We start from the raw sequence: 19,345 nt of genomic DNA on the forward strand, positions 1-19,345 counted from the left end.
GTTAAGAAAATTCTCAAGAAATTTTTAAACTTTATGGCCTGAGGATTATTCATCAAAACTTACTTTTGCAGGTTCAGAAAGAGATAGGGGGAACAGCTTAAAAATGCAAATATTAAGTGGTAGGGGGAATTTAGAAATGTTTATATTTGAATCTACAAGTTAGATTAAACTAACTTATCTTGTTATTTTGTTTTGCATCAGTAATGGTATCCTGAAAAATAAACAAACAAACAAAAAATAATAATTCCAGAAACAAAGTAGGAAAATTTTTTTTAAGAATTAAAATTCTCGTCCATAAACAATTAGCAAAGCTGCATGTGGACTGAGTACACAGGAGTATCTTACCCACTTCATCTTCTCTGTTACAAGTGGGGTACATGCACAGGTCCAACCTTCTGGATTCAGCAGTCACTCACATGGGGGAGTTTTCGGTTCTCTGTGCATTTTACTTTATGCAGTAGGGTCAGGTTATTTCAATGTTTCAAGAAAGCCTGTACTTACATTGGCACAGGGTTTGCACTGATCGTAATTTGAAGGCTGTTCTGTAAGTGGAATTCTCAATACTATTAAGAGCATCTGTAAAGAAAACATGAAATATCATAGATAAAGGACTCTCCCATTAGATAAATCTTGTAAGGAAATCTGAGCAAGCACATTATGCTGCTTAGTCACTAAGTCGTATCTGACTCTTTGTGGACTGCACCCCCTGTCCCCCAGGCTCCTGTGTTCATCGAATTTTTCCAGGCAAGAATACTGGAATGGGTTGCCATTTTCTTTTACAGGGCATCTTTCAGACCCAGGAATTGAACTCATATCTCCTGCATTAGAAGGCAGATTCTTTACCACTGAGCCACCTGGAAAGCCAAGAGAGCCGAGATTCTTTACCACTGAGTCACCTGGAAAGCCAAGAAAGCCAAGTAGCCTTACTTTATTTTGCAGGTGAGGAAAGTCTAGTACTAGTACTAAGTCGCTTTAGTCATGTCCGACTCTTTGCGACCCTGTGGACTGTAACCCACCAGCCTCCTCTGTCCATGGGATTCTCTAGGTGAGAATACTGGAGTGGGTTGCCATGCCCTCCTCCAGGGGATTTTCCCCACCCAGAGATTGAACTCATGTCTTCTGCAGCTCCTGCATTACAGGCAGATTCTTTAGTGCTGAGCCATCAGGGAGGCCCATTGCTCTTTCCTACCTGGGAGCAAATAATAATGTACTACAGTGTCCTTGAATTCTCTGGTGGTCCAGTGGTTATGGCTCTGTGCTTTCACTGCCGATGGCCCAGGTTCGATTCCAGGTCAGGGAACTAAGATCCCATAAGTTATGAAAGAAAAGAAAGAAAGTGAAATCGCTTAGTTGTGTCTGACTCTTTGCGACCCCATGGACAGTAGTACACCAGGCTCCTCCATCCATGGAATTTTCCAGGCAAGAGTACTGGAGTGGGTTGCCATTTCCTTCTCCAATAAGTTATGAGGTGCGGTCAAAAAAAAAAAGTTTCCCAGGTGGTGCTAGCGGTAAAGAACCCTCCTGCCAATGCAAGAGAAATAAGAGACATGGATTCGATTACTGGGTCAGGAAGATCCCCTGGAAAAGGGCATGGCAACCCACTCCAGTATGCTTGCCTGGGAAATCCCAAGGACAGAGGAGCCTAGTAGGCTATAGTCCATAGGGTCAATTTAGCGACGTAAACAGCAACACTGTCCTAGCCTGCAGGTGGCACTAGAGAGCATCCTCTGAGCCCCCTACACTAAGTAAGCAGTCCGCCAACGAGGACTCCTCTATGAAGCTATCCGCTTTTTATATAAAAACAAAATGACCGTGCGAAACAAAACAATAAGACAAAAAACTATCTGTAGAATATAAATTGTTAACATATTCTACTCATATGTACACACACATTAATGTATCTATGAAAATGACTGAAAATCTATCCATCCCTTCATTTAGCAGATTTTTATCAAGTTCTTGCTATATGACCCTGGCAGGAGTCCAGGCTCTTGAAATACAGCAGTTAACGTAATAGATAAAAATTCTTGCCCCGAGGAGCTTAATTGCTAGTGGCATTCATCAAAATTGTTAACAGTGTATATCTTTGAATGCTAGAATTCTTGGGTATTTTCTTCCTACTTGTCAATATTACCTAAATTTTTGGTGAAGAGCACGTTACTTTTATAATCAGAAAAGAATTATTAATATACCTTCTTTTACCATCACCAACATCACTACAATAGTGGCTAGCATTTCTGAGCACTTACCAGGCACTGAGTATGTATTCCCCCCTTTCACAGTGTAGAGAAGAGAAAGTGCTGGAACCATATCTAGGTCCATTCTTTCCTTTTTCCTTTGGGGAAACTAATTTACTTTTATCTTCAGTGTATTCATCAGATTAATAGGGATCACATTACATTCCTCCTGGGGTATTTGCATGATTTAAATAAGAAAATAGAGATAATTATCTCTCTTCCTTCTGCTAAGGACCTACAATTTAATTTGTTTCACTGATCTTTCAAGTTGGATTTTTGTTTAAGAGACATGTAACAATCTAAAAAAGGAACTTTTGATTGGTTAAGACTGAAATGATTAGTCTTCATTTCTAGAAAAAGGAAAATCTAAATGCCACTGACCACTGAACTCATATTATCTAGACTTAAAATTCTCAAATTTACAATAAGTAAATAAATAACCTACATAAACATGAAAAAAGTTCTAGTTTAACCATTTAAACTGATTTCATGACCCCAAAATGGGTTGCAATTCACACTTTGATGTTACAGGTGTTTGCTATTATTTTAGATGATGCTGATAGAAAGGGTGGTGGTGACCCATGAAAGCCCGTGATTACTCTTTCTCTGATTCAGCACTCCCACACTGCACAGCTGACCTCTTTCCCAGCCCGAGGCCTACTTTATCTTGTCTTATGCTCATTTCTCTCTAATGGCCAAACTTTGATGGGATCTTCTTGCCTTGAATCATCTGTGTCTTCAAAGGAATACATGATATATATTTGTTAAATGAATGTCTGAAGGAATAGTTGTAGAAAAAAAAAAACCACCACAAATTTAGAAAGTATCTCTCAAGTTTCTACTATGTGTGAAAGCTTGCTTATAGAGACGTCTGCAGTTAAGTCAGCATAAAATAGCTATTCATGTTGATGTATGGCAAAACCAATACAATATTGTAAAGTGAAAAAAATTAATAATAATAAAAAAATAAAAAAGAACAGATATAACAAATAGGAAACAGTAAAAAAAATAGCTATTCATATTTATTTATTCATTAATTTGCCCCCTTTCATGCACACAAAACACCAAAGATTTGAGTGCCCATGAGGTCCCAGGTATTATGCTGGGTACTGAGGGCAAGTGGAAAATCAGGAGTTCTTAATGTCAAGGGAGAAACAAAATATGTAGGTCTATAATAGAGCTTTAATGGGATGGAAAGAGCGAACATCAACATTTTAGGAATCAATGAACTAAAATGGCCTGGAACTGGTGAATTTAAATCAGATGACCATTATATCTACTATTGTGGGCAGAAATCCCTTAGAAGAAATAGAGTAGCCATTCGTGTCAACAGAAGAGTCTGAAATGCAGTACTTGGGTGCACGCTTAAAAATGACAGAATGATCTCTGTTCATTTCCAGGGCAAACCATTTAACATCACAGTAATCCAAGTCTATGCCCCAACCAGTAATGCTGAAGAAGCTGAAGTTGAATGGTTCTATGAAGACTTATAAGACCTTCTAGAACTAACACCAAATAAAGATGTCCTTTTCATAATAGGGGACTGGAATGCAAAAATAGGAAGTCAAGAAACACCTGGAGTAACAGGCAAATTTGGCCTTGGAGTACAAAATGAAGCAGAACAAAGGCTAACAGTTTTGCCAAGAGAACGTACTGGTCATGGAAAATACCCTCTTCCAACAACACAAGAGAAGACTCAACACATGGACATCACCAGATGGTCAATGTGGAAATCAGATTGATTATATTCTTTGCAGCCAAGATGGAGAAGCTTTATACAGTCAGCAAAAACAAGACCAGGAGCTGACTGTGGCTCAGATCATAAACTCCTTATTGCCAAATTCAGACTTGAATTGAAGAAAGTAGGGAAAAACACTAGACCATTCAGGTATGACATAAATCAAATCCCTTACAATTATACAGTGGAAGTGACAAATAGATTCTAGGGATTAGATCTGATCTGTTCAGTTCAGTCGCTCAGTTGTATCCGACTCTTTGTGACCCCATGAATTGCAGCACGCCAGGCTTCCCTGTCTATCACCAACTCCCGGAGTTTACCCAAACTCATGTCCATCGAGTTGGTGATGCCATCCAGCCATCTCATCCTCTGTCGTCCCTTTCTTCTCCTGCCCCCAATCCTTCCCAGCATCACGGTCTTTTCCAATGAGTCAACTCTTCCCATAAGGTGCCAAAGTATTGGAGTTTCAGCTTCAGCATCAGTCCTTCCGATGAACACTCAGGACTGATCTCCTTTAGAATGGACTGGATGGATCTCCTTGCAGTCCAAGGGACTCTCAAGAGTCTTCTCCAACACCACAGTTCAAAAGCATCAATTCTTTGATGCTCATCTGTCTTCACAGTTCAACTCTCATTCCATACACGACTACTGGAAAAACCATAGCCTTGACTAGACGGACCTTTGTTGGTAAAGTAACGTCTCTGCTTTTGAATATGCTATCTAGGTTGGTCATAACTTTCCTTCCAAGGAGTAAGCGTCTTTTAATTTCATGGCTGCAATCACCATCTGCAGTGATTTTGGAGCCCCCAAAAATAAAGTCAGCCACTGTTTCCACTGTTTCCCCATCTATTTCCCATGAAGTGATGGGACCAGATGCCATGATCTTCGTTTTCTGAATGTTGAGCTTTAAGCCAACTTTTTCACTCTCCTCTTTCACTTTCATCAAGAGGCTTTTTAGTGCCTCTTCACTTTCTGCCATAAGGGTGGTGTCATCTGCATTTCTGAGGTTATTGATATTTCTCCTGGCAATCTTGATTCCAGCTTGTGTTTCTTCCAGCCCAGCATTTCTCATGATGTACTCTGCATATAAGTTAAATAAGGAGGGTGACAATACACAGCCTTGACATACTCCTTTTCCTATTTGGAACCAGTCTGTTGTTCCATGTCCAGTTCTAACTGTTGCTTCCTGACCTGATAGACAGAGTGCCTAAAGAACTATGGACAGAGGTTCATGACATTGTACAGGAGGCAGTGATCAAGACTATCACCAAGAAGAAGAAATGCAAAAAAGGCAAAATGGTTGTCTGAGGAGGCCTTACAAATAGCTGAGAAAAGAAGAGAAGCTAAAGGCAAAGAAGAAAAAGAAAGATATACCCATTTGAATGCAGAGTTCCAAATAATAGCAAGGAGAGATAAGAAAGCCTTCCTCAGTGATCAATGCAAAGAAATAGAGGAAAACAATAGAATGGGAAAGACTAGAGATCTCTTCAGGAAAATTAGAGATACCAAGGGAACATTTCTTACAAAGATGGGCTCAATAAAGCACAGAAATGGTATGGACCTAACAGAAGCAGAAGACATTAAAGAGGTGGCAAAAATACACAGAGGAACTATACAAAAAAGATCTTCATGACACAGATAACCACGATGATGTGATCACTCACCTAGAGCCAGACATCCTGGAATGCAAAGTCAAGTGGACCTTAGGAAGCATCACTATGAACAAAGCTAGTGGAGGTGATGGAATTCCAGTTGAGCTATTTCAAATCCTAAAAGATGATGCTGTTAAAGTGCTTCATTCAATATGCGGGCAAATTTGGAAAACTCAGCAGTGGCCACAGGACTGGAAAAGATCAGTTTTCATCCCAATTCCAAAGAAAGGCAATGACAAAGAAAGTTCAATTTACCACACAATTGCACTCATCTCACAAGCTTGTAAAGTACTGCTCAAAATTCTCCAAGCCAGGCTTCAACAGTATGTGAACTGTGAACTTCTAGATGTTCAAGATGATTTAGTAAAGGCAGAGGAACCAGAGATCAAATTGCCAACATCCATTCGATCATAGAAAAAGCAAGAGAGTTCCAGAAAAACATCTACTTCTACTTTATTGATTATGCCAAAGCCTTTGACTGTGTGGATCACAAAAAACTGTGGAAAATTCCTCAAGAGATGGGAATACCAGCCCACCTGACTTGCTTCCTGAGAAATCTGTATGCAGGTCAAGAAGCAACAGTTAGAACTGGACATGGAACAACAGACTGGTTCCAAATTGGGAAAGGAGTACGTCAAGGCTGTATATTGTCACCCTGTTTATTTAACTTATATGCTGAGTACATCATGCAAAATGCTGGGCTGGATGAAGCCCAAGATAGTATCAAGATGGCTGGAGAAATATCAATAACCTCAGATACGCAGATGACACCACCCTTATGGCAGAAAGTGAAGAAGAACTAAAGAGCCTCTTGATGAAAGTGAAAGAGGAGAGTTAAAAAGTTGACTTAAAACCCAACATTCAGAAAACTAAGATCATGGCATCCAGTCCCATCACTTCATGGCAAATAGATGGGGAAACGGTGGAAACAGTGACAAACTTTATTTTTTTGATCTGCAGATGGTGACTGCAGCCATGAAATTAAAAGATGCTTGCTTCTTGGAAGAAAAGCTATGATCACCTAGACAGCATATTAAAAAGCAGAGACATTACTTTGCCAACAAAGGTCCATCTAGTCAAAGCTATGGTTTTTCCAGTAGTCATGTATGCATGTGAAAGTTGGACTATAAAGAAAGCTGAGTACCAAAGAATTGATGCTTTTGAACTGCGGTGTTGAAGACTCTTGAGAGTCCCTTGGACTGCAAGGAGATCCAACCAGTCCATCAAAAAGGAAATCAGTCCTGAATATTCATTGGAAAGACTGATGCTGAAGCTGAAACTCCAATATTTTGACCACCTAATGCAAAGAACTGATTCATTTGAATAGACCCTGATGCTGGGAAAGATTGAAGGCAGTAGGAGAAGGGGACGACAGAGGATGAGATGGTTGGATGGCATCAGTGACTCAATGGACATGAGTTTCAGCAAGCTCTGGGAGTTGATGGATAGGGAAGCCTGGCATGCTGCAGTCCATGGGGTTGCAAAGAATCGGACACAACTGAACTGAACTGAACTGATAATAGGCTAAATACATAGGAATGCCGACAGATAATTTCTCAGGGGAGATGAAGTGAGAGCTGACTCTTGAAGGAGAAATAGGGAATTTTCAGCGCATTAAGTTGGGTGAAGGGTTTGGGGGAATGGTGTTTCCCAGGTCTAGGAAGAGCTGGTGCAAAGGCACAGAGGTATGAGGACCAAGGAGATCAGGATGGCTGGAACAGAGAGCTGGGGGAGTGAGGGCATGGGGTAGGTTGGTATGAGTTCATTAAAGAGCTTGCAGTTTTCTTGCAAGCATGGGAATTTATTGATGTTGTTATTTAGTCATTAAGTCGTGTGTCCCTGTGGACTGTAGGCTGCTCAGGTTCCTCTGTCCATGGAATTTCCCAGGCAAGAATACTGGAATGGATTGCCATTTCCTTTCCAGGGGATCTTCCTTACCCAGGGATGGAACCAGCATCTCCTGCATTAGCAGGTAGATTCTTTACCACTGAGCCACCAGGGAAGTCCTTGTGGGGATTGATACAAACTTTATAAATCTCACTCCAGCAGTTGTGAAGAATGGATTACTGGTGAAACTAGAAATAAGAATTTATTTCAATGACTCAGGTCCAGATGATAGGATTGATCATGATTCAGCCACAAGGAAAATTTAATGAATTTCAAAAGTAGCAGAAATATTACAGAACTATAGAAATGACACATTCTCTGGCCCACAATGCAATAAAACTAGAAATAATCAATGAAAAGATTTTTTTAATTGTCATTGTGAAACATATTTTAAACATTTTCTAAATGTCATGAGGTCAATTTAGAAATCAAAGTTGAAATTAAGCACTATCTAGGGGCTAAAAAGATGAAAAAAGAATGACTAAATATCAATATTATAAGTACCTAACCTGCAAAACCAGAATAGTAATAGAATTGGGGGAGGGTGGGGAGGTGGTGGGAAATAGGAACTGGCTTTTTGGTAAGAAAAGTAAATTAAGCAAACAATTGACAAGAATAGAGAAGGAAAACATATAAAACATTAGAAATGAGAAAATCTTTATATTTACAGTTACAGAGAATATTTTAAAATGGAAAAATGCTCTGTATAATTTTATACCAACAAATTTGAAAACATATATGAATAGAAAATAGACATCATCAAAATATACTAAAAATAGCTGAAAGATTAGTTACTACAGAAGATTTTTAAGGAGAAACAGTCTTCAAAAATAAACAACCATAAGAAGAGAGGGTTTTGCAGGCAAATTCCTTTAAACTTTCAAGGGATAGAGGAATTACTTTTAATCAACTCTTCTGAAAACTGGAAACACTCAGAAAACTCCCCAGTTTATTTTAGGACACTGGCATAATTGAAATACTAATATCTGATAAAGATTTATTGAAAAAATTACACTGTTATAACTGAGAGAAAGTAGTTAAATTCTGAGTTGAAGCTTTGAAGGAAATTCGTGTAACTGGCTAAGGAAAATTGTCTAATATGGAATTGTTCCAGTATCAACTCAAAAGTCTAATGTCTCATCTAAATATCCCCTAAATCAGATATATTAAAAAATAAACATATATAAGATGAAAGCAAAGATAAAACATATTACCAAACATTTTCAAGAACGTATTAAAATTATGTTCCAGTATATAGAAAGATTTATTTTAGGAATTTAAAATTTGTTCAACAGTTGGTTTATATATTAAAAGAAGGAAAAAAAACTATTGAATCAGTGAATTCTCAGAATATATTGGTTAAATTCATCAGCCACTCTGATTTTTAAAAACTGATCTTGGTACATGATACATGGTACATGATCTCAGAAGAGAAGGAAACATACTTAAAATGTCAGAAATAAAAGGCAAATTTTAATAAATGTGATAGAAGATACCCCAGTTCAACTAGGAAAAAAATCAGCCCCACCCCACCAAGTCACCACTATGATCCAGCACTAGTCTAAAGCAGAGAAACGAACCACAGGGCATCAGGGCCAACTCTGTCCCCTCCAAATTGGGCCAGACAGGGCAGAATCTCTTGGCTAGATCTTGAAGGATAGCCCTCCAGAATGTCAGTATCAGTCCATTGGAGCTGGTACGTAATAATATAATAGGAATTTATTTGCTGTCCTTGTTTTGGAATTCTAATCTACAGAAACATAAAAATAAGAGCTATAAATTTCAGGAAGGAAGAGATTTATGGATGATCTCTATTTAGATAATTCATGATGATCATCTGCAAGTTGGCTGGATTTAGGACGACTGCTTGAGAATCAATAACTTCCTTTTATATCAGTGGTTTTCAAATATATCTTGCCTCAGATTGCTGATCTTACCCAGAGTCTGGAGGGCATCTGGGAATTGCATTCTAATCTCAGATGATGCTTGTGCTTTCAGTCCTGGAACTATACTTTGAGGACCATTATTTTAAACTAACAATAATTAGAACAGGTAATTTTAACATCCAAAAAAAGTCTAAAGTACATGAAACAATGTACAAGACCTTATAAAGTTTTATTGAAAGGCATTAAAGATAATATGAATACATGGAGACATCTATTTCCTCCATTCCTGGATATTCCTAGATAGGAATGTTCAATATCATAAAAATGTGAATTCTACCCCAAATGAATCTATAAACTTAAGCTAAAGTAGTGGTTGGTGGTTTAGTCCCTGTGTTGCGTTCAACTCTTATATGACCTCAAGGTCTGTGGCCCCCCAGGCTCCTTAGTCCATGGGATTTCCCAGACAAGAATACTGGAGTGGGTTGCTATATCCTTCTCCAGGGGATTCTCCCAACTGGGGGATGGAACCCAGATCTCCTCATTGAGGGCAGTCTCTTACATTGCAGTTAGATTCTTTACTGACTGAGTCACAAGGGAAACCCCAAATTTAAGGCAGTTCCAACCCCTATTCCAACTATTATTTGGAACTTGACAAAACAATATAAAATTAATCTGTAAGAATAAATGCAGTGTGTGTTTATTTCAGGAAAAGATAGGGTAAAGGAATAGGAAAGAATCAGAAATTGACCTATGTATACAAAGGGTTTTAGCATATGATAAAGATGATATTTTAACTCAATGAGAATCAACAACTTCCCTTTATATTGGTGGTTTATATCAGTGGTTTATACCAATGAGGAAATGAGTTTATTTAGTAAATAATGTTGGGACCACTGGATGCATAACTCTTTGGGAAAACATGATATATGTACCTTAGTTCAGATCATAAACAAAAATAACCCCAGAACGTACTACAGAGTTAAACATGAATTTTTAAAGCTCTAAGACTATTAAAGGAAGAAATTTTTGGCGAGCTTGAGGTTGAAAGACTTTTTAAAGCATGGTTATAAGACTAAATCCATGGTAATATGTCTATAATTTAGTATGGTCCTATTTTGTAAATAATAAAAAATAGAAAAGAAGAACCCAATAAACACAATAGGGAAGGCTATCTATCAAACTTTATTTATCTGGGGACAGGAGTACATTATGAGAGGGGTTTAATGTTTTACTTTCTGTAACATGATAGGGATCTGAATGGAGCTAGGGAGAGAAAATTGCAGGGAAATATGAGGCATAATTTGCTAGTGAAATTGACAGGGATTGGTGGCTGATTGGTTGTGGGAGGGAGATCAAGTGTAGGAAATAATGAGGGAGGAAAAAGTTTGCACATAGAGGTGGAAGGGGGCTTCATTTTTAACCTCTGGGTTTGAGGTTTCTGTAAGACATCTGAATGGAGATGTCCAGTAGGCAGCTGGAACCCCCTCTCAGACACTTGGGAATCCAGAAATGTGAAACCTGGACTTGGCCCTCGAGGCCTGAGCTAGGAATGCAGGGCATGGTCCTTGGACTGCAGAGCCTGGAACTAGTGTGATCTGAATAATCAGGTATACATGTCGGTCAAGGTGTCTTTCTGAAAAGTCTTGGAGGACAAGCAGAGGCCAGGTGAAAGATAAGAGGTCAGAATCAGAGAATGCTGGACTAGAGCCAGAAGGTTCCACACGGTGGGGAAAATAAGAAGCTTAAAGAGATTTCCTAGCATCATGAATAGCCATGAGAACCTTTTAGAGTATTGCTGTCCAATAGGAGAAATACAATATGTGTCAAATATGTCAGCTTAAATTTTTAGCAGCTACATTTTAAGATGAAACAGGTGAGATTAATTTTAATGTATTTCATTTAATCTAATCTTTGCTCAGTGGGTAAAGAATCTGCCTGCAATGCAGGAGATGCAGGAGACACAGTTTTGATCCCTGGGTCAGAAATATCCCCTGGAGAAGGGAATGGCAACTTGCTTCAGTATTCTTGCCTGGAAAACACCATGGACAGAGGAGCCTGGTGGGCTACTGTCCAAAGGGTTGTAAAGAGTCAGACACGACTATCTATCTTGGGTTAGATAGATCTACCAAGTTATTATTTAACATGTAACCAACATGCTGATGCTGAAACTCCAGTACTTTGGCCACTTGATGCGAAGAACTGGCTCATTGGAAAAGACCCTGATGCTGGGAAAGATTGAAGGCAGGAGGAGAAGGGGACGACAGAGGATGAGATGGTTGGCTGACATCACTGACTCGATGGACATGAGTTTGAGCAAGCTCTGGAAGTTGGTGATGGACAGGGAAGCCTGGAGTACTGCAGTGCATGGGGTCTCAAAGAGTCAGACATGACTGAGTGACTGACTGAACTGATGTAACCAACATAAAAATTATTAAGATATTTTCTATTGTTACTGTCTTTTTTATACTTGTAGCACATCTCATTTTGGACTAACCATATTTCAAGAGATTGATAGCTACACATGGCTCAGATTAGGAGAATACTGGCTGGGAGAGGAGAGCAGTTCAGGGTGCTGAACAGGTGTCAATTTTTGATTCTGTGTCTGGAGGTCAGGGTTGCTATTTGGGATGGGATAGAATTTAGGAGTCAGCAGTGCTGGCTTTGGGCAAAAGCATGTTCAACTATTAGGTTATCTAAGAAGAATGCTTTAAGTGAAGATAAATTAGGCTAAGTAACAGTATGCCTGAGAAACATAATCACTTAAGTAACAGGAGGAAGAGAAACCCAAGAGGAAGGACTAGAAGGGAAAGCCAAAGAAACCAGCAGATAGCGATGGTACAAAGGTCAAGGAAGGTGCGTTTCAGAAAGTAGAGACAAGTCAATGCTTCAGTACCTGGAAGCCACAAGGAGATCAACCATGGGCTAAAAAGTAACCTCTGTGTATGATTAACCTGACTATTGAAGGCTCCCTAAGAACAGTTTTATGGGAATGTGGGGGCCAAAATCAACTGCACAGGGTTGTAAAAAGACAACTCTTTCAAGAGCCTTACTCTGAGAGAGCCCAAATCTTGTTTTCAGAGGCAGGAGAGATTCCAGAATATGTGACTGGGTCAGAACAGGGAGTCAGGAGAGAGGGTGAAGTTGAGGGTCCAAGAAGCGGGATCCAGGTGGTATTTCATACAGCAAAGTCTGTGTATAGACTAACCATATAAGGGCACATACCTTAGCCATTCAGCATCCATTCATCTTTCTTCTGGTGAACAATCTCCCCCTAATCTTAGCCCATGAAATTCTGGTTGTGTTCATTCCAACGCTCCTGTTTCCAAGGGGAGCATGTGGCCTGGCCAATCTGATCAGTGACTGCATCATTGCCCTCTGCAGACATGGGCACATAACCAAAATCAGGCAAGGAATACACCAATGAAACTTGGATCAAGGACTCTTTGTTTGAATTACTTTTTTCCTCTTGAACTTGGAATCAGAGATTGAAGTGGTAGTTACTCTCTCGTCTGGGTATATAGCTTGAGCGTGCAATCAGCACACAAAGAAGAGTAGAGATGAACTGGGAGACAGAGAAAAGTCACACCCTAGTGACTTTTTCTAGGACCACAGCAAGCCAGTCCTCCCTTGGGTCATTAATATAAAAGGTAATAAGGCCTCTTTGAGCTATTTTCTCCCACAAGCAATTGAAATATAGCTAACTGATACAATCCCCGAGGTAGAGGCAATGGTTGGGAGAAGATACATTGGTGAAGGAATTAGCTCTGGGGAGAAGCTCATTCCTTGAGAGGAAGAAAAATATGGAGATGATGACGGCTAGGGAGAAGAGGGCACTCTAAGGGCTTCTGTTTTCTTTTTGAAATGAGGAACAAATTCACTCAGAGTTAGGAGGAGATAGTGAGCAGAAAACTTGAGGAATGATGAAGATTTGAAATTGTTACAGCAGCCATTGAGAGAGGTGACCAGTCACACACTTTGGAAAGAACTGCCAAGCAACATGGCATCTCTAATATTTCCTGGGATGACAAATTTCAATTAAATAGAGTTTACACCCTAATGCTTACTTGGAGGCAAGATTTCACATGCAAACGAGCTTTGAGTCCAGGACTGACTTGTATTGATTATGCTGAAGGGAAGACGCCTTGAGGAAAATAAAGCTATTTTCAAATTTATCATCAGCTGATTACCATAAAACTCAGGCAATTGGGAGTAAATGGTCTGCGTGCTAGAGAAGTGTTTGTGACTAGAAACACAGTAGGCCCTAAACAAAACAAAACAAGGAATTATTGGGGGGTAGGAGGGAGACTTCATTGATTCAAAAACAGGTAGCAGGATAAATTATGGTGATTTTAATTCGTTCCTTGTTCTCACAGCAGTGGAATAATTAAGAGAATGAAAAGGCAATGTTGCCATGTCCATTTCTGTGTGTGTTCCAAGGCTTAAGTTCTCTTAACTCCTTACCATCTTTTAAGGGGCCAGTGCTTAGGGGGCCACCCCAAATTCAACCCACTCAGGCCTTAGTATGAAAGGCCCATCCAAGAATCAATGCCATCCATGCACAGGAGAGAATCAAAACTACTACATCCATGCACAGGAGTAGAATAAACACTACTACAATTACATGGACTAAAATCAGGGGGATGTTGTTCTTCCACAACAAAATAGGTGCACTGCTTCACCAGAAGAAACTTGACTAGATGCAGGATGGTCAGAAGAGTCAGGTGCCTCTGAGAGGGACTTTTCTGTGGTAAATATCACCTGACTGGATCCCCCACAGCCTGAATCTCAACCTCTTCCTTTGTCCTGGCCCCTCAGCCCTAACCCATATACATCCAGACATTCTAGAATCTCCCTTGCCTTTGAAAACCAATCTTGATGTTAGTGTTGTTCTAGCTATGACTCTCTTTTTCCCTGGGGTGGAAGAGATGCTAATACCTGGACAGGCAAGTGCGAGATGCCTAACTGGGGTTAAAATCTGTGGGCTGATTCCAGGGCTGCTCTTACTATTAGTAGCAGTTTTCTGGGTGGAGGGAATGACTGTATGGTGTAACCAGGGAGACCAGCCACTAGGCTTGGCAAGGATTTCTGCGTCCAGTCTTGACATGGAGTCCCATGTCTTCAAGCGGACCCCAAAGCCAAAGGCAAAGAGCAGGGTGAGTGGCAACCACGACGCCACTTCAGACCAGATGTTTTGAACACTTGAGACCAGATTTTCAGGATTAAAATCTGAGCTATTTCTGTTATGAGATGGCTGCTTCCCAAACAACTCAGTCTCAATTTCACACCAAGCGATAATGACTTGATTTTGGTTCACAAAGTACTGTTTCGGGACTTCCCTGCTGGCCCCGTGGTTAAGGCTCCGTGATTCCAATGCAGGGGGCACAGGTTCAGTCCTTGATCAGGTAACTAAGGTCCCACATGCTATGGGGTGAGGCCAAAAAGTAAAAAACAAACAAGCAGCTGTTTCTTGCCCTTGAGTGTTGTGGCTTGAAGTCCTAACTGTTCCACCTGTTACATTGAGTGCTGGGCAGTATTCTAAGCCACTCAAGGGTGTTATGGCACTGAACCAGGGCAGACCCACCCTTGAGGCCTTGGAGCACACCTCTGGCCTGTTTCTAAACATACACTGATTCAAAGATCAATATACAATCATGAGTCCCGCCCCAGGGAATGAAGTCGGTTTTCCTGTATTGCAGGCAAATTCTTTACTATCTAAGCCACCAGGGAAGCCCCAAAAACACCTACCTCTGGGGAATGTGGGCTGTGCCGAAAACTGTCATTAAACAAGATAGCTTATTTTAAAAGCCTCCATATTTTTAAAATTCTTTTTTGAACAGGTATAACCATATCAGAGACCTACAGTTTAACCCTTTTGTTGTTTACTATTTCCTGATGTTTTAAAAAGGCTTAGCTTTCAGTTACACGACTAAGAGACTTCCCTTTCACTTTTCACTTTCATGCATTGGAGAAGGATATGGCAACCCACTCCAGTGTTCTTGCCTGGAGAATCCTGGGGACAGGGGAGCCTGGTGGGCTTCTGTCTGGGGTCGCACAGAGTCGGACACGACTGAAGCGACTTAGCGGCAGCAGCAGCTTTCAGTTAAGAGTCCAGTGTTAGAGAAAGGAAGAAATCACACCTCTCTGCTCCATGTCTGGAGAAGGAAAACACATGGAGAGTGGCCACCATAGTGTGGAAACGACTTATAAAAATGTAATGTACAACATTGGTTTTCCTTTTGGAGAGTGGCCAAATTTTGTGCCCTGATTCCTCTCAGATGCACCAAATGAACACAGAATCAGCAGACTAGGATGTCTGCAGGTTCCCAGATGCTGCTTGTGGTGGAAGAGTGATTCTATGGCTACTCTACCATCTGGCCCATCACACTCCTGTCAAATTATGTTTTGCAGTGTCATCTGATGAAGCTATGCAGCATAACATGGCAAGCTGTGATAGAGTACATGGGGAAAATGAATGAGCATCCCAGGTGATTCACCAGCAGTCCTGCTTCCTCAAGGCTTTTTCTTCTTCTTTTTTTTTTTTTCTCCTGCTGGTAGGAGAAAACTCAAGAAAAGAAGAGAAATTGCTGGATGTATCAGACCCAAAGCTATAAGCAAAATAATGTGCAATGTTCAAAGAAATAATAACATAAGCTACATATGGTCTTGTTCATGGAAGCAATTTAACTGGGAAACAAGTTTTGCTTTAAACGACTCATATTTTTACTTAGCCGAATAAATATGTGTCATTTTCTACAGATACTAAGAATGGAATAAAAATTCCTTTTGGCAGTCCCTCATGTAGTTGGATGATCCAGAAAGAGACATTTTAGGCCGGTTGTCCTCCAAGTGTGGTCCTAGGTGGGCAGCATCAGCATGGCCTTGGAACTAGTTAGAAATGCACGTTCTCAGTCCCCACTCTGGATCTACTGAGTCACAAACCCTGGAGGTGGAACCCAGTATTTGAAAAAACCCTCCAGTGATTCTGGTGCAGACATACTAGATGTAAGAAAACCCCCTCAGGGAGAGAAAAGTGGGCTTTGAATACATTATCTACTGCTTTGTGTGAAGCTTAACTAGTATGAAGGCCCAATTTTAGAAAACCAAAGATAATTGGAAAAATTCAGAATGCTGTTTTAGATAAATAACTTAGGAGAGTGTAGAATTTTATATAAAACAAGCCAAGTTAATCTAGATTTTAGCCAGAGGAATAAGGCTGCTACTAGATCCTGGAATAAAACTATCACATGCCGATCGTGGGTCTACCCTGGCATTCAGAGATGCTGGAAGAAGAGGGAATCAGTTTTCCCCTGTCCATATATCAAATGTCAAATATTCATATAGTAACAGCTGTGAGCTTTTTTCGGAGAAGGCAATGGCACCCCACTCCAGTACTCTTGCCTGGAAAATCCCATGGATGGAGGAGCCTGGTAGGCTGCAGTCCATGGGGTCGCTAAGAGTCGGACATGACTGAGCGACTTCCCTTTCACTTTTCACTCTCATGCATTGGAGGAGGAAATGGCACCCCACTCCAGTGTTCTTGCCTGGAGAATCCCAGGGACAGGGGAGCCTGGTGGGCTGCCGTCTATGGGGTAGCACAGAGTCGGACACGACTGAAGTGACTTAGCAGCAGCAGCTAAGTCACTTTAGTCATGTCCCACTGTGTGCAACCCCATAGACGGCAGCCCACCAGGCTCCCCCATCCCCAATTGGGGATGTGGACCATTTTTAAAGTCTTTATTGAGTTTGTTAACAATATTGCTTCTGTTTTATGTTTTGTTTCTTTGGCCATGAGGCATATAGGATCTTAGCTCCCCAACCAGGGATTGAACCCACACCCCCTGCTTTGGAAGGTGAAGTGTTAACCACTGGATGACCAGGGAAGTCTCTTTCCCAATTTTGGCCTCACGTAGTACTGTAAACTTACCCCTGAAACTAAAATACCTACAATGATGTCATTTTAATTATAAAAAATGAAGACATATATAAATGAGATAAGCTATTTTGTATATTTGAATAGCAATTTAAAATGAAATTACATTGAGATCAAGTCTTTGTTAAATTATTTTTGGTGCTTTGGGGACCACAGACCAAATAATCAACATATTATGAATTTCTGTTTAGAAAAAGGAAAAAATCTTCTCTATCCCCAACAGTTTTTTATCAGCCAGGCATTTGCCAAATGTCAATCCTTTGCAACTTGGAAGTCTGTGTTGTTTGCAAACTGTGCTCAGAAACTTAACAATAATACTTACCTTGTTTATCTGGGTCCATTTTAGGAATTTCCTGGAATGACAGTTGGGAAGAAGGTCCTTGTAACTGGAAACAAACCAATATTTTAAGCAGGAGGTTTTGAAGTGATCAAGTGGGATAGGAAGCAAACAGACAATTAAGCAAAGTCCTTTTACCTGTGGCACAATGACTACAAGGTGTTCAGAGACCCGAAATCTCCTGGAGGATAAAAAATAGGAAAGCAGGGAGAGGCTTTTTATATGGGTCCCATCTCTAGGGATTTAGAGCTGTATCTCAGAACCTGGAAACAGATCCTTAAACTAATATGGTGAATACTTAGAACTTTTTTTAAAACTGAGATATAATTGACATACAACATTATATTAATCCAAGGTATATGACATAATGATTTGATATATGTATATATTATGAAATGATCACCACAATAGGTTTAACATCATCATACTCAGTTATACATTTTTTTTATTGTGATGAGATCTTTTAAGATCTACTCTCTCAGCAACTTTCAAAACAATACAATATTGTTAGCTATAGTCATCATGCTGTAGGCGAATACTTAGAACTTTTGAGACATTATAATTTTAAGAGTGGACTAGAAGCTCACTTCAAAAAAGTAGAAATCTACTCGAATTTTGAAGGACAAAATTTGAAGCTCTCAATGCTTGAATTTCTAATAGCACCATATTAAATAAGTCTATACATTAAATATGTGAAAAATATTATCTATTTGAACATATTATTGCATATATGTGTGCATTTATGTGCGTGTGTGTATATGGAGTATGTTTGCTTTCAACAAAAAGAGTAAGTTATTTTATAATAAAACCTTAAGCAGTTCTAAGAGTAAGGCATTTCTAAATATGAGCAGTTGAAAAATGTTTTAAAAAGTTATATGATAATTAGGCTTATAAAGGACTTCTTCTTCTAATGAGTGTATTAATTAAGGTACAAATTATTGGGCAGATAAGCAATACTTTACAGAGAGATACCAAAACAAAATTGATTTACATTATTTCTTTAAAAATATGATAGCAACAGTTATAATACCAGACTTGCCCCAAAGCAGGAAAGTTCCAAATATAGTCAAGTAAGATTTGTTTTGAAAAGCTGTAGCAAGGGCCATCAGGCTAGAACTCTTTTGGTGTTTTCCTGAGCCCATTCTGAAGTCCTCAGGTAGGTGCAGAAGGGTCCAGCCTGCATCTTATCAACAATGCTCCTGGAAATCCAGTGTATCTGCCTCCATGCCAGGTCCTTACCTTCCCTAGTGTCCTTGGGGAATCAGTTTAGTCAAACATTCTGCAGTGGTTACTCAGCAGGTTCGGGAGAAGTACAAGTTGAGTACTAACAGATGGCCAGACGTGGCAGTCCTATGGAGAGTCAATGTCCGGTTCTGACTGCCCAGCAATGACACAAGAAACTGACGTTGAGGCTGCCCTGTTTTAAGGGCTCACAGAAGTGCATTCATTAGTAATAAAGATGATGAATAATTTAAGGCCACTCCTACATCTCTGTTTCAAAGGGCTATTTCGTATTGATTTCGTGTGTGTGGGAGAGACAAGTAAAACTTCTTCTGTGTGCTGTCCAGAGCAGGGGTTACCATAGAGATTAGGAGACAGTAAGAATGGCCCCACATCCTGGGTAATAGCCACCTTACTAACCATCCCAGGTAATAAGAGTGACCTAGGAATAGAATCT

The 19,345-nt window shown here is 40.0% G+C and overlaps 1 protein-coding gene across 1 annotated transcript in view; it reads right to left on the bottom strand.

Annotated features, from left to right (window-relative positions):
- The window catches only part of DYTN (dystrotelin), a 53,025-nt gene extending 52,314 nt beyond the window's left edge, over positions 1–711 (bottom strand). Inside the window, 1 exon segment of the mRNA XM_061397515.1 lies at positions 502–711. Within this exon segment, the coding sequence (XP_061253499.1) occupies positions 502–601 (100 nt within the window). The 5' untranslated portion in view covers positions 602–711.
- Between the last annotated feature and the right edge of the window lie 18,634 nt (positions 712–19,345).

Source organism: Bos javanicus, chromosome 2 (assembly GCF_032452875.1).
Source record: "Bos javanicus breed banteng chromosome 2, ARS-OSU_banteng_1.0, whole genome shotgun sequence".
In the NCBI taxonomy this organism is placed as follows: domain Eukaryota; kingdom Metazoa; phylum Chordata; class Mammalia; order Artiodactyla; family Bovidae; genus Bos; species Bos javanicus.